This window comes from Neofelis nebulosa, chromosome 8 (genome assembly GCF_028018385.1).
Source record: "Neofelis nebulosa isolate mNeoNeb1 chromosome 8, mNeoNeb1.pri, whole genome shotgun sequence".
Classification (NCBI taxonomy): Eukaryota; Metazoa; Chordata; class Mammalia; order Carnivora; family Felidae; genus Neofelis; species Neofelis nebulosa.
The window spans coordinates 104,910,690-104,924,983 of NC_080789.1; the positions used below are offsets into that span (position 1 = coordinate 104,910,690).

Genomic DNA, 14,294 nt, shown 5'->3' on the forward strand with positions numbered 1-14,294 from the left:
TCATTTTTATTCTTTATTTTTTTTACTGAAGAAGACTTGACACACAATGTTACATTAGTTTCAAGCATTTTTTTATTTTCTTCTTTATTCTTCTATATTTTATTTTCTTTATTCTTCTTTCTTCTATATACAACAAATTTTATAATCAGGGAGAAAAATGTGACTAGAACCCTTCCCTAACTTCTCCACATCTTTTTTTAAAAAAACACCCACTACTGGATTTAATGGCCTCATAAGAAGTTGACCAGGAAAAGATTGTTCCCGCGCCTTTAGGTAAGAGGCATCTCTACTGTTTTTCGGATATCTTCAAAGCATACCCTCGCCCCCCTTCAACACTATCACGTGGCTGACCCCTACCGTGGTTGTGGTATCCATGACTCAGGTTCCTTTTCTTTTTTCACTTCTCCATACTACACATCTGTTTGCTTTCCCTGAAGAAGACTTTTCATTCCATATCAGCTGGACTGCATCTTGTGTTTTGGAGAACAAAGCAGACCTTTAGCAAAGGTGTTTGGAGTCTTTCTCTTTCAATAGAATAAAAGTAGCCTATAATTTGATAAACATAATATTCGTTGCTATCTCTTGTCAAAGAGAAATGTGGAAGAGAATGGACTCTGGGTCTATCTAGGAAACAATGTACACTTATGGGCTGAATTGTGCCTCCCCCAGACTCGCATGTTGAAGCCCTAATCCCCAGGATTCAAAATGTGAGTGGTTTGGAGATAATGTCTTTAAAGAGGTGATTAAGTTAAAAAGAAGTCTTTAGGGTGGGCCCTAATCCCATCTGACTGGTGTCCTTATGAGAAGAGAGATTAGGAAGGACAAAGACAATGCACAGAGGGGGACCACGTGCAGACACAAGATGAAGATAGCCAACTGTAGGCCAAGGGCAGAGACCTCAGGAAAAACCAAACATGCCAACCTCTTGATCTTTGTCTCCTAGCCTCCCTCCCAAACCTCGAGGAATAAATTTCTGTTTAAGCCACCCAGTCTGTGGTATTTTGCTATGGCAGTCTTGGCAAACCAATACAGTGTATTTACAGACCAAAACAAACCATTGGTTCCCAGAGACCAGAGGTTGGGGCCTTCCCCACCCAATTCTCAAGTGAGAGTGTTTCTCTGAGGTTCCCAAGGGATCTTTAGGATCAGATATCCAAAACTTCCAGGAAAAAAAAAATCAAAAGGAAAGAAAAGCTTTCTCCAGTGTTATTCAGCTAAAATTTTCATTTTTGGTAGCTATTGATTCAGTATCTTGAAATGAAAGTTAACGTAAGTCATGTCTTATAACCTTACCCAGGGAGCTAAATAATCTGGGTTCAACAGCTGAGGCATATCCTGATTGTGACCTTGGGCATACTTAGACCAGGAGCCTCGGTGTCCTCGTCACTCATGTTTTCACTCCACATTTATTGAACATGGATGATGTCCTTGGCACTGTGCTAGGTAAGCACTAAGGAGAAACAGAGGAAAGTTCATCATCCCTCCAGATGCTGACAGTCTAACGAGGGAGGTACAAGAGGAGCAACTTCCACATGGCAAAAGGGTAGAGAGTGACCTTTAGACCTGAGGTTGAGATTTCTGTGCACCCGTGCTCTCCAACAGAACTTTCTGCAACAGTGAAGTGTTCTTTATGTGCCCTGTCTGATGGGGTGGTCACTAGCCACTTGCGGCCACTGAGAACTTGAAATGTAGCTAGTCTGACGGAAGAACCGACTTTTATTTTGATTATGTTAAATTTGAATAACTGAACAGCACAAGTGGCTATGGTGTTGGCCAGCATAGCCATGGACCACCCTCAAGGAGATGCTCAGCAAGCAGTCAGGGGACACTTGCAGAGCAAAAAGGAGAATTCAAGGCTGTGGGAGGCACCAAGTGTAAAGGGAACGTTGTGGTAGTTACTGAGTATGGGGAGTGAAAAAGAAGAAGATTACAATAGGTAACATGGTCCCTGGAACACTGCTTGTATTCAAAACACGTTGATAAAATTTCTTTTTTCACTTCCTCCCCTGATAAAATTCCTTAATGTGCAAATTGTCCATGTATAGGGGATTAGTTGAAAACACTGTGGTACTTCCCACAGTGAAATACTGTGGTGCACAAACAAGTATAAGGCCTGCATTTACTGATCTGGAATTATCTCCAGTGTAAGTAAAAAAAAGCAAGCTATCGAACTGAGTATATAGTATGCTGCCTTTTGTGCACAAAGTTTGGGGAATTACAAATGCGGGGTTTTAAAAAAATTTTTTTAATGTTCATTTATTTTTGGGAGAGAGAGACAGAGCATGAGCAGTGAACCGGCAGAGAGAGAGAGGGAGACACAGAATCTGAAGCAGGCTCCAGGCTCTGAGCTGTCAGCACAGAGCCTGACACAGGGCTTGAACTCATGAGCTGTGAGATCAGGACTTGAGCCGAAGTCGGATGCTCAACCAACTGAGCCACCCAGGCATCCACAAATGCATTTATTTTTGCATAAAGATACACTAGAGGGAAATTAAAAATAGTTAACTACAGGAGGAAGGCAGGGCAAGGGAAAAAGGGGACAGATATGGGAAGAGGCTTTAATTGTAATTTTTATTTTTTTTAACTATAGTGTTTAAAGTTTCTTTTGGACCATATGAAATTATTAATATTTAAAATTTGTGTCTCTATGTATCTGATATAGAATATAAAATTGACTAAAGACAAAATCAGGACATGTTTTTTAAGGTCCTATTTCTATCATGTGTATGTATTTTGTCCTTAAGTGTATTTGTGCCCTAGAAATTGCATATTCACCTCATTTTTCTTAATTTTATTTTTTATTTTTTTTAATTTACATCCAAATTAGTTAGTATATAGTGCAACAATGATTTCAGGAGTAGATTCCTTAGTACCCCTTACCCATTTAGCCCGTCCCCCCTCCTATAACCCCTCCCATAACCCTCAGTTTGTTCTCCATATTTATGAGTCTCTTCTGTTTTGTCCCCCTCCCTGTTTTTATATTATTTGTGTTTCCCTTCCCTTACGTTCATATGTTTTCTCTCTTAAAGTCCTCATATGAGTGAAGTCATATGATTTTTGTCTTTCTCTGACTAATTTCACTTAGCATAATACCCTCCAGTTCCATCCATGTAGTTGCGAATGGCAAGATTTCATTCTTTTTGATTGCCGAGTAATACTCCATTGTATGTATATACCACATCTTCTTTATCCATTCATCCCTCGATGGACATTTGGGCTCTTTCCATACTTTGGCTATTGTGGATAGTGCTGCTATAAACATGGGGGTGCATGTGTCCCTTCGAAACAGCACACCTGTATCCCGTGGATAAATGCCTAGTAGTACAATTGCTGGGTCGTAGGCTAGTTCTATTTTTGGTTTCTTGAGGAACCTACATACTGTTTTCCAGAGTGGCTGCACCAGCTTGCATTCCCATTACCTCATTTTTAAAATCTTAATCTAAATCCTAGCCCTCCTCTACCTGCCACTCTCTCTCGGACCATTCTTCCTCCCTAGTCTTACTGTCCCCAGACTACAGAATAAAGAGAACTACTGGATTATTCTTTGAATCTTTGAAAATCATGATAAGGGACAGAATCTAGGTAGATAGTAAGTACTTAACTAGATGTTAACACTCTGAGGCTTGAAAACCTCTATATTAAACGAAAATGTTTGATAAAAGGTGGTAATAGGCCAGAAAAAAACCCACTCCCACATGGGCCCCTGCCACCTTTGCGCTTTCTGGGGCTTATTCTTTTCTTGCCCTCCAGATGCCTGGGCCATAGCCCTAGAAGGTAACATGCAAAGGAGCTTGGGCCCGATGGACCAAAAGACTAGGCAGAGCTGTAAAAAACGTTGGAGGCCCATTTCATATTTGAAGTGTTTCCAAAATTTCCATTAACATCAGGGTTTTTTGTTTGTTTGTTTGTTTGTTTGTTTGCCTAGGCTGTTCCTTCAAGTAGAAATGGAGAGATGGGTACAAAGAAAGGAATGTAAGGTAGGATCAGGGCTGAGACTTGAACCTGGATGTTTAGTTTCCCAGTTAAACTGTGTTTTTCTTTCCTCTCCTCATAGTCCCTAGAAAACCATCTATAGTCTATGATGTATACACTATATGCAATCTATGAGTGCATATAAACCATTTTGTATAACTGCATGGCTAGCAGAATTATCTGGAATGTATTGCTCCACTTTGAAAGGATATTAATAGAAGTGATATTGATACTTATGTGCCAAATCCTGGGCATTTAAAAAAAATTTTTTTTTGGGGCGCCTGGGTGGCGCAGTCGGTTAAGCGTCCGACTTCAGCCAGGTCACGATCTCGCAGTCCGTGAGTTCGAGCCCCGCGTCAGGCTCTGGGCTGATGGCTCGGAGCCTGGAGCCTGTTTCCGATTCTGTGTCTCCCTCTCTCTCTGCCCCTCCCCCGTTCATGCTCTGTCTCTCTCTGTCCCAAAAATAAATAAAAAACGTTGAAAAAAAAATTTAAAAAAAAAAAATAAAAAAAAAAATTTTTTTTTACACTTATTCATTTTTGAGAGACAAAGAGAGACAGAGCACAAGCAGGGGAGGGGCAGAGAGAGAGGGAGACACAGAATCTGAAGCAGGCTCCAGGTTCTGAGCTGTCAGCACAGAGCCTGACATGGGGCTCAAACTCACAAACCGCGAGATCATGACCTGAGCTTAAGTCAGAGGCTTAACTGACTGAACCACCCAGGCACCGCCCCACCCGCCCCACCCTGCTCCTGGGCATTTTACCTGGAATACCTCTACGGCTTCTAAACTCCAGAAATATTACTGTTCTCAAACCTTTAAAAGACTCACACTGTATCACAAGGGTGCTTAGTAAATATGTGGTAATAGGGACTAGTCGTTACAGTCACTGAGCCCTTTGTAACTTCCTCTTCTGGATTACAGAATCAGTTTTAGTCATTTTAATGTACTTGTAATGTACATCCTTAGTCAGTAGGTGGTGCCATGAACCCATCTGTGGTTTAAGGCTTGCCTAAGTTCTGAGCATCAATGGCAAATCCTCCATTTATTGTGGTTTCCCTGGCTTTTGGTGGATGAGAAGAGTGTGTGAGACTTTTAAGGAATGTACATTGACCAGGATAGCTAGGTGAAAAGCAGGAAGAAGAGGCAAAACAATCCATTATGCAATTGGTCAAGAAATGTGTCTGAGGGGGTGGGACAGGATCTGGCCAGTCCTTGGCAAGCCCCTAGCTGGGAAGATGAAAGGAGGGCTATAGATGGGAGTAAAGCAGCTATTAGACATATGGCATGAGTACACAGGCAGGAGCCATTCTATCTAGAGGGGGATCTGGAGGCTGAGGGAAAGGGCAACTTGCAACACCCCAGGTTTTCTCAGTGGAGCAAGATGTCTCCAGTGGTTAGGGAAAAGCAGTTCTGAGGTTTTGCACATCCTTAGCATCCGACCCTGTCTCTCCCACATCATGTACCCCTGCCATTTCAGAATCTCTCACCAAAGACACATTGAGAATCTCCCCTCTCCAGTTCCTTAGTTTAAGCATCCATGGTCCTTTCCTGGGGTATCTGGCACTCCTCTCAGAAGTATCATCAGCTACGAAAGGCATAAAGCTGTCCATGAGGTAACCAGAGTTCAATTCAAAACACAAGTAGATGGACCTCCACACTGTTACCAGATGAGTGGGGGGAACCATACGCAAGAATTGAAGATCATATCAAAATCTCTCAATCTATAGATGAGGAAAGGGGCACATGGCAAATTATTGGCAGAAAGGGGGCCAGAACCCTGGGATTTGGCCTCAATCAAACCATCCCTTCATTTCTGTACCTGTAATGCTATCTAAAGGAAGTGAATTGATGCTAATTGTGTGATCTACTAAACTTCTGATTAAAAAGAACCTTTTGGGGGCACCTGGGTGGCTCAGTCAGTTAAGTGTCCAACTTCAGCTCAGGTCATGATCTCGTAGTTTGAGAGTTTGAGCCCTGCTTTGGGCCCTGTGCTGACAGTGAGGACCCTGCTTGGGATTCTCTCTCTCTTCCTCTCTCTCTCTCTAAATAAATACAACTTAAGAAAAAAGAACCTTTTAAAGGCCTGTTTTAGATTTTTAAAAAACACTTGCTAATATCTTTCATGTCAGTGACCATTGATATTATTCCTGGTCACTGAAAAGTACACAAAATTGTGTCACAAATGATGTTTAGCTAGCCACGCACTTTAACCAAAAAGAACCACGTGAAAAAGAAAAACCAAGCTCTAAGAATTAAATTCTGACTCCAGCTCTCCTCCTAATTTTTAGGCACTTCCTGCTTCCTTCCACATGACTCATTTTCACTATGACACTGATAAGAGCAGGAAGGCCTGGTAAAGATTTGTGAGCACATTTTTTTTCAAATTGTCTCTATAAGGTGGCTCTAAAATGTGAACATGCAGAGGCAAGAGATAGGGTCTATTTCGGTTTTAGATATTTAATTTGTTTTGCTGCTGAGTCAGTAAGCAGTACCAATGAAGAAGATCCAGGAGGCCGACTGGTGCAGGTTATCTACAACAATATAAAATCCCACCCTTCTGTGGCCCCCTCTTTGTTCAGTTCTTGGCCCCATCATGTATCTAGAAAATTCTTGGCGTCATGAATATGATGAGTCTAGACAGTCTCTAGAATACAAACTTCTGAGTCTGCAGGCTCCTGCTGTCCTGGGATGAGCTGATTTACATGATGAAAACGATTATTACAGGGGCGCCTGGGTGGCTCAGTTGGTTAAGCATCCAAATCTTGATCTCGGCTCAGGTCAAGATCTCACAGTTTGTGGGATCGAGCTCCACATCAGGTTCTGGGCTGAGTGTGGAACCTGCTTGGGAATCTCTGTCTCCCTCGCTCTCTGCCTCTCCCCCACCCATGCCTTCTCTCTCAAAATAAATAAACTTAAAAAAAAAAGAAAATGATCATTACAGAACATGACTGCAAGAACTCTGTAAGGGATAGGACTTTGCAAAGAAGACGATGACACATTTTTATATAAATTATCTTTATTTCTGTAGCATACAAAAGGTATAAATATGATTTATGTAAAACCAATCAGCTGCACACTTAAGCAGAAAGTACAAGGAGCTGGGGGATAGATGTCTCTGAGCTGAACAGAGAGGAGGAAGCAGGATTAGATCCAGTAGTCCCATCAGGCTCCCTTTCCCCAGACACTGTCATATACGCAATCGGAGAGAAGTGAACAGCTTTCTGTTTTCAACAAGGGTTGATCGGACAGTCCATCAGGACGGTGGTGCCAGAGGCCTGAAGGGCTTTAGGGCACTTCTATGAATGAGGCACTTGATAGGAAGCATGCCTGAGATGGAAACCAGCCATGTCAAAACCAAGCAGATAGGATTTGCCAGCGGGGGATGAGTAAAGAGTCTTTTCATCTCCCACATCTCTTTCCTTCCCATTGCTATTTGATGTGGAGCAAGGAACAACAGGAAGCGGGGACGAAAAGGAAGTCCACAGAAAGGAAATATGATGGACCAACAGCCACTGATCCCTTGCCCCACGCTGGCCAACAGCTCAGTGCACACTGGGAGTTGAACAATGCTGAATGTAGAACTCACAAAGTTCTTGGATTCTCAAGATTCAGATGCATTCTGAGACTGGTGAACTAGTAGCAAGCAGAGTCATATGGTTTGTTGGGAGGTGCTAACAATCTGAAAGACTTGGCAAAACTCTTATGATCTGTGAGGAAAAGTGACAGGAGTGTGATCTCTACCAATGAGCCAGGCTTTAGGGAGCTGATAATATTTAGGTTAAGAAGAGAGGCCCAAAGCTCCACCTAACAAGGTCCACAGAGCTCAGAGTCAGCTAGCTGGTCCTCACCAAAGCCTCCCTGCCACCTCTCTGCACAATGACAAGTTTCGAAATATAATGTTCTCTTACTTCTTACATGGTCTATAGGTGTGTGTGTCCCTTTATACTAATGGCTCCATGTAATAGAGCTGTAGGAAGCACTCCTGGATTGGAAATGAAGGCAACTGTCAAATCACCCTGTCTTAACTAGACTAAGTCACCCCTAGACTTTATGCTTTCAGCCTAAACTGAAATTAAGACAACTGCATACATTTCTCACATCCCTGATCACAACAAGTTTGGCCACAGCCACTTTGAGATTGCTGCTGGCCGACCTACTCTGAGGGAAGAAAGGGAAGAGGGGGACTGTGACCATCAGTGCCTTCCAAGCCCCAGGGGGAAAGTAAGCTAGCCCCACCAAAGAAATACCACACTCCCTCTGATAAAGGTAGTGCAATGCCCGATTTATTTCCTAGTGAGCAGAACTTCTTCCCATAGGGAGGGTAAAGTGGCTGGCACTGGCTTCCCCCATGGGTACTTCAGGTAGGACAGCAGAATTAAGCCACCTGTGTGGACTCAAAATGATCACTAATGGGGGGGTTTTCCCAGTTCTGAGGGTAAATGATGCTCTGGAAACGACTGTCACCAAAACAAGGTAAAAGCAAGGCTTACTTAATAACAACAACAAAAGGTAAAATAAAAAATTTTTTAACCCCCACGTTGGGCATAATACTTACTTGAAAAAAAATTTTTTTAAATAAATTTTTAAGGGGTACCTGCTGGCTTAGTCGGTAGAGCATGTGACTTTTGATCTCAGGGTCATGAGTTTAAGCCTCACGTTGGGCATAAAACTTACTTAAAAAATAAAAAATAGAAAAATAAAAACCAGGTAAAAGCTATATGGATGTAGCCTTTTCAGATCCAATTTATGGGACCGTTGCTTCCCAGAGATATGCATTTCCCACTCATATGTTGTCATGACCACGGGCCCATTCTGGAAGATGCCCAGGTAACTTACAGAAATATACCTGGAGCAGGGGTCAGCAAACTATGGCCCACAGGCCAAATCTGGCCTGCTGCCTGTTTTTTGTTAATGATGTTTCAGTGGAACACAGCTGCACTCATTCATTTATGAGCTGGCCATGCCTGTGTTTGCAATACAACAACAGAGCTGAGCAGCTGTGAGAGCCTCTCTGACCATTTACAAAAACAGTTTGCAGACTGAAGACCGAAGGCAATTTAGGGAACTATCCCACTCAGGAAAGGTCTTCAAGAAAAAAGACCCAAGTATTTACTCATTAGAACCTGATTCTAGCTGTACATTTCCAAGCACAGGAAATCGGACCCTTGAGGGCACAGAATCTGTTGGGCAATAACCTCCGGAGTCGCCAATGTGCCCTGAACAAGAAGCTCTCTGTGCTTTGAACAATCTGTCCCCCACGTTAAGCTGTGATCCCTGACCAGGTCCGTGAAACCCAGAGAAGTTGGGTGCATGTGTACATATACGCATGTGTATGCACATGTACCTATGTACACATGCACACGTGTATGTACACATACATACATACAGGGATTACTCCCAAAGGGGCAGGCAGTCACTCTTCAGTCCTGGGGCAAAAGCAAAGGAAGTGACTCAAAGCTGTGAGTGAGAAAACTCAGCCCTTTTTCTTTCTCTTATTCACATGCTAGCTTGCTGTCAAAGCTGGAAAGTCCAATGGCAAAGGCCTGAAGTGCACACAGTGGGTAGTTGTAGTCCAGGGTGAACACATCGTCTGCCACACGTCCAAACTGCATGACTATGTAGTCAGCTAGGAAAAGAAAGAAATTAGGACATTAGAAAATAGTGGGGCTGTACTGGGGAAAAGCCTATGAAAGATACAGGGAAAAAAATCCTTCAAATCGATCAGTTAATCACCAAGTCTCTTTAAAATGGGAAACTTTGAGAAGGATGGAAAGAGGCATTGACAAGAGTATCTGCTAACCATGAGCCAAGCTTCTATTACTATTCCTCTCAAATACAGAGAGCAGGAGACCACTCATGACTAGCATGACAGGACAAGAGGAGGGAACAGTACAAGCTCCAAGGACCAGAGTTTGAATGAGGGTCATTTGCATCTGCTTCCCAAACAGTGGTTCAGAAGTTTTACTCTAAAGGGCTGCCTGGGTGGCTCCGTCGGTTAAGCATCTTCTGACTGTTGATTTCAGCTCGGGTCATGACCTCAAGGTTCATGAGATTGAGCCCCACACAGGACTCCAAGCTGTCAGCACGCAGAGCCTGCTTGAGATTCTCTCTTGTGCGCTCTCTCTCAAAAATAAACATTTTTTTTAAAAAAGAAGTTTTATTTTAAACTACACTTCAATCTTTCCAAAGAAATCATTTCTTTCTTAAATAATTTTCCCCTGGGGGTGGGTGGGGGGGCACCTGGGTGGCTCAGGCGGTTGAGCAACCAACTTTAGCTGAAGTCATGATCTCATGGGTTGTGAGTTTGAGCCCTGCATCAGGCTTGCTGCTGTCAGTACGGAGCCCACTTCAGATCCTCTGTCTCCCCTCTCTCTCTGCCCCTCCCCAGCTCATGCTATTTCTCTCAAAAATAAATAAACATTTAACTAATAATAACAATAATTCTCCCCTGGGCAGAACTTCCTGTCAATGATAGGAAGTGCTCATTTCCCCACCGTGTAAGAGCATCTTTCCTCCTATTCCCACCCAACCCTTCCTGCAGGCTCACGGTCATTCTCGTGGACTATCTGAAAGTTCTTCACAGATGCCTGAGTGACCCGGCCGTGGAAGTTCAGGACATAAGACTGTGTGTCGTCATTCCAGACTGGGGACTTGTTGTGCAGTTCAATCAAGTTTTCCATGGTTTTGTTCTGCCATTTGGAAAGCAAGCTCTCGTGGTCCTGTTTGAAGAGAAAAATCACTGCTTTGTACCGAGAACCACAGGAAATCATTCACTTTCAGCTCTGTAAAGTAGAAGGTAGAGTAGGAGAGTATTTCCTCCATTGCAGAAAGGGTACAACAGAAACAAAGAAAGCCCACAGTGAAGGCAGCTTTTAAAAATTGTGGTAGATTATCTAGCATTGCTCTTGGCAGACCAAGCGGTTTCAAATCAACCGCTTTCGCAATTCTGCTGCAACGGCCCTCATCCTGAGGTTCGGGACTGATCACTCTCGTGAAGAATGGTATGAGCCACACTCCACTTTGGGATTCTGTAAGAATCAATACTTTTTTGTAGTGATCTCATCTGTACTGTATTCTTGTCTTTGAGGTTCCTTTGTTGATTAAATACGTTCTTACTTACATTTCGTGGCCGAAATGGGATCCGTTCATGATTCATATTCATTCCTGGAATGATCACAGACATTTTCCTAGGACCTTTAAATCCAAGTACATTTGTTTCCTGGAAGACAGAATAAGGCAGGAATTTGAAAACGGAAAGGAAAAACACATGACTTTCTTGGGCATGTAAAATGTCCAGTGATGATGTCAAAAACACTAAAAACTATTTTATTACTTTACTGTAGGTGAACAAAGAGACAGAGAGTCAAAACAAGGAAGGTAATACTGTACCTCCTTTTAAACCTAATTTGAACACTTGAATTTAAAACAGATTCTATTGGCTTGAAACTTTATTCTCTTTACTCTTAAGTGAAACTTGAGACAACTGTGAGCACTTTCCAATTTTGTCCTCAACACAGGGGCGCCTGGGTGGCTCAGTCAGTTAAATGTCTGACTCTTGATTTCAGCTCCACTTATAATCTCACAGTAGTGAGATCCAGTGCAGAGCCAGCTAGGGATTCTCTCTCCCCCTCTCTCTCTGCCCCTCCCTCATTCATGAGCACATGGTCTCTCTCAAAATAAATAAATAAACTTAAAAAAACTAACTTTGGGGGCGCCTGAGTGGCTCAGTCAGTTAAGCATCCGGCCCTTGGTTTCAGCTAAGGTCATGATGTCACAGTTGTGAGTTCAGGCCCCACATCAAGCTCTGTGCTGACAGTACAGAGCCTGTTTGGAATTCTCTCTCTCTGCCCCTAACCCACTTGCTCTCTCTCTCAAAATAAATAAATAAACTAAAAAACATTTTGTTTTTTAATTTTGTCATCATCAATAAATATTTATTTCCCAATGAGGACATATGATATACAATTAGAATTACAGCTTAAATTATATAGGGAATGTACCAGGAAGTAAAAACTTCAAATGCCTGTATCCACATTAGGAATATAATCAGTGGTATTGTAATAGCCATATATTCAGGACAGATGGTAGCCACATTTGTTGTGAACATAGCATAATGTATAAACTTGTCAATCACTAAGTTGTATACCTGAAATTAATGTAACATTATGTGTCACCTATATAAATAAAAAATAATGATCATAATACTATACTGTACATTTGAAAGTTGCTAAGAGAGTAGATCTTAAAAGTTCTTATAAGAAAAACAGCTGTAACCATGCGTGGTGATGGATATTAACTAAACTTAATAACTAAACTTATTAACTGAATGTGATGATCATTTTGCAATATATACATATATATAAAATCATTACATTATACATATGAAACTAATATGCCAATTAGACCTCAATTAAAAAAAAAACAATAAACCTAGGAGCACCTGGGTGGCTGCGGGTACAGCCTGCTTGGGATTCTTTCTCTCTCCCTCTAACTCTCTCTCCTGCTTTCTCTCTAAACACATACTTTCTCTCTAAAATAAATAAAATGAAAACTAAAAATGAAAAAAAAAAAAAACCTAAAAAACCTTAAATGCCTGTCAGGCCAGGCAGATTATATATGAATAAAATAAGCACATTAAAAAGGTAAATATATACGTTTGTATGTATACCTATACATATATACATGTACACGTGTACATATATATGGAAGTTATGCATAGTTAAAACATGTAATGGAGAAATGAAATTAGGAGAAAAAAAACTATACATTATAAAAATATTAAGTTAGCCATTTAATTTCACAACATTTCATGGGAAATGATGAGATTAATTCCAATTTATGAAAAAGTTGTGACTTTGGGATCAAAGCAACAGGTTAAGTCAGGTTAATTGCTTCTTATTTTCTTTTACTCAATGACTTTTGAGTGCTTACCATGCACTGGGCCCTGTGCTAGTGGGGATGTAGCAGAGAATAAGAGTTTACAAGAGAAGGTTCGTGTGGCACAAGCAGTAACAAGTATAATGTGTGAGTTACTAGAGGAAGCACGGGGGCCATGGGGATGTATACATACAAAGGTCAACTCTATCAAATGTTCAGAAAAGACTTCTCCGATGGCATCAGTTGGTTAGACAAAGGACAAGGAGGGGGAAAGGAGAGGCTCTAGGGTAAGGAAAGATCACATGGTGCAGCAAGGCAATGACAGGGGGCTGTTATGTCTCCCATTATGGGAACAGGACAGGGCCAGGGCCGTTAGAAGAGTCTGGAGGAAAGGCCAAAGCATTAGGGCTTTATTCTGTATGCAGTGGGTAGTCACTAAATGCTGTGAAGCAAGAGAACCACAGGATTTACTGGCACTGTATTTTAGAAAGATCCATCTGGCAGCAGTATAGAGTGAATCAGGGAAACACTAAAAGTAAAGAGAGATCAGTTTCCACTTTGTTGTAACCTCTGGCCAGTGGGTAAGAGATAATAAAGGACTGAATTAATACAATGGCATTAGGAAATAAAAGAGCAGACAAGAAATGTTTTTAAAAAATTAAAAACAACCAAACTTGGTAATTCATAAATAATTAAAATGAATATACAGAAAAAACGATACCAGCAACAGAAAAAAGGGGGATCATAGAGCTAGAAACAAGCTTGGGAGGGAAGATAGTGAGTTCAGTATTGGTTAGGTTTAAAGGGCCAGCAGGACACCCAGGAGATTAAGGAAAAGACTCAGGAAAAGAGTGCGTTCTGAGACTGGCACGTACGTAACAGATGGCTGCCAGCTCCTGCCGGGTATAGGCCTTCTCTACCAGACCCTGGGCCTTGGCTGGGCTGACACCGTGATCGTAAACTGTAAACTTGGTCCCCATGAGGTTGGATCTAGAATCAAGAGGAAAAAGTCGCCATTAATGATCTATATTTTTGCTCCTACACAAATACAAATCTAGGACAGGTATGTAACAGAGTGGAAGTCCATTTGCCTGTTCTCCAAATGTTCATCACTACTTTTTCAAAGATCACTCATTAAATAAGGAAGGGACTTAGATTTTCTGTTAACTTTTATGTTTTTTTAAGATTACAACATCAGTACATGCTCATTGCAAAGAAGATATGGATTGTTTTGGGTCACCTGGGTGTCTCAGTCTCTTGAGTGTCCGACTTTGGCTCATGTCACAATGTCACAGTTCATTGAGTTCGAGCCCTGCATCAGGCTCTCTGCTGTCAGCTCAGAGCCTGCTTGGGATCCTCTGTCCCCTCTCTCTCTGCCCCTCCCCTGCTCATACTCTCTCTCAAAAATGAATAAACATTAAAAAAAAAAAAAAAAAGAAATTGT

General features: G+C 41.8%; 1 protein-coding gene across 6 annotated transcripts in view; it reads right to left on the reverse strand.

The window, feature by feature from the left end:
* Positions 1–9,431: 9,431 nt before the first annotated feature.
* Positions 9,432–14,294, reverse strand: part of TULP3 (TUB like protein 3) — a 65,063-nt gene continuing 60,200 nt past the window's right edge. For all 6 annotated transcript variants that reach the window (XM_058744031.1, XM_058744036.1, XM_058744032.1 and 3 more), the window contains 4 exons: positions 13,726–13,840; positions 11,094–11,192; positions 10,521–10,692; positions 9,432–9,599 (listed from right to left, as the gene is read on the reverse strand). In XM_058744031.1, coding sequence (XP_058600014.1) covers positions 9,466–9,599; positions 10,521–10,692; positions 11,094–11,192; positions 13,726–13,840 — 520 coding nt within the window. In that variant the 3' untranslated portion in view covers positions 9,432–9,465. The remainder of the gene's footprint in view (positions 9,600–10,520; positions 10,693–11,093; positions 11,193–13,725; positions 13,841–14,294) is intronic.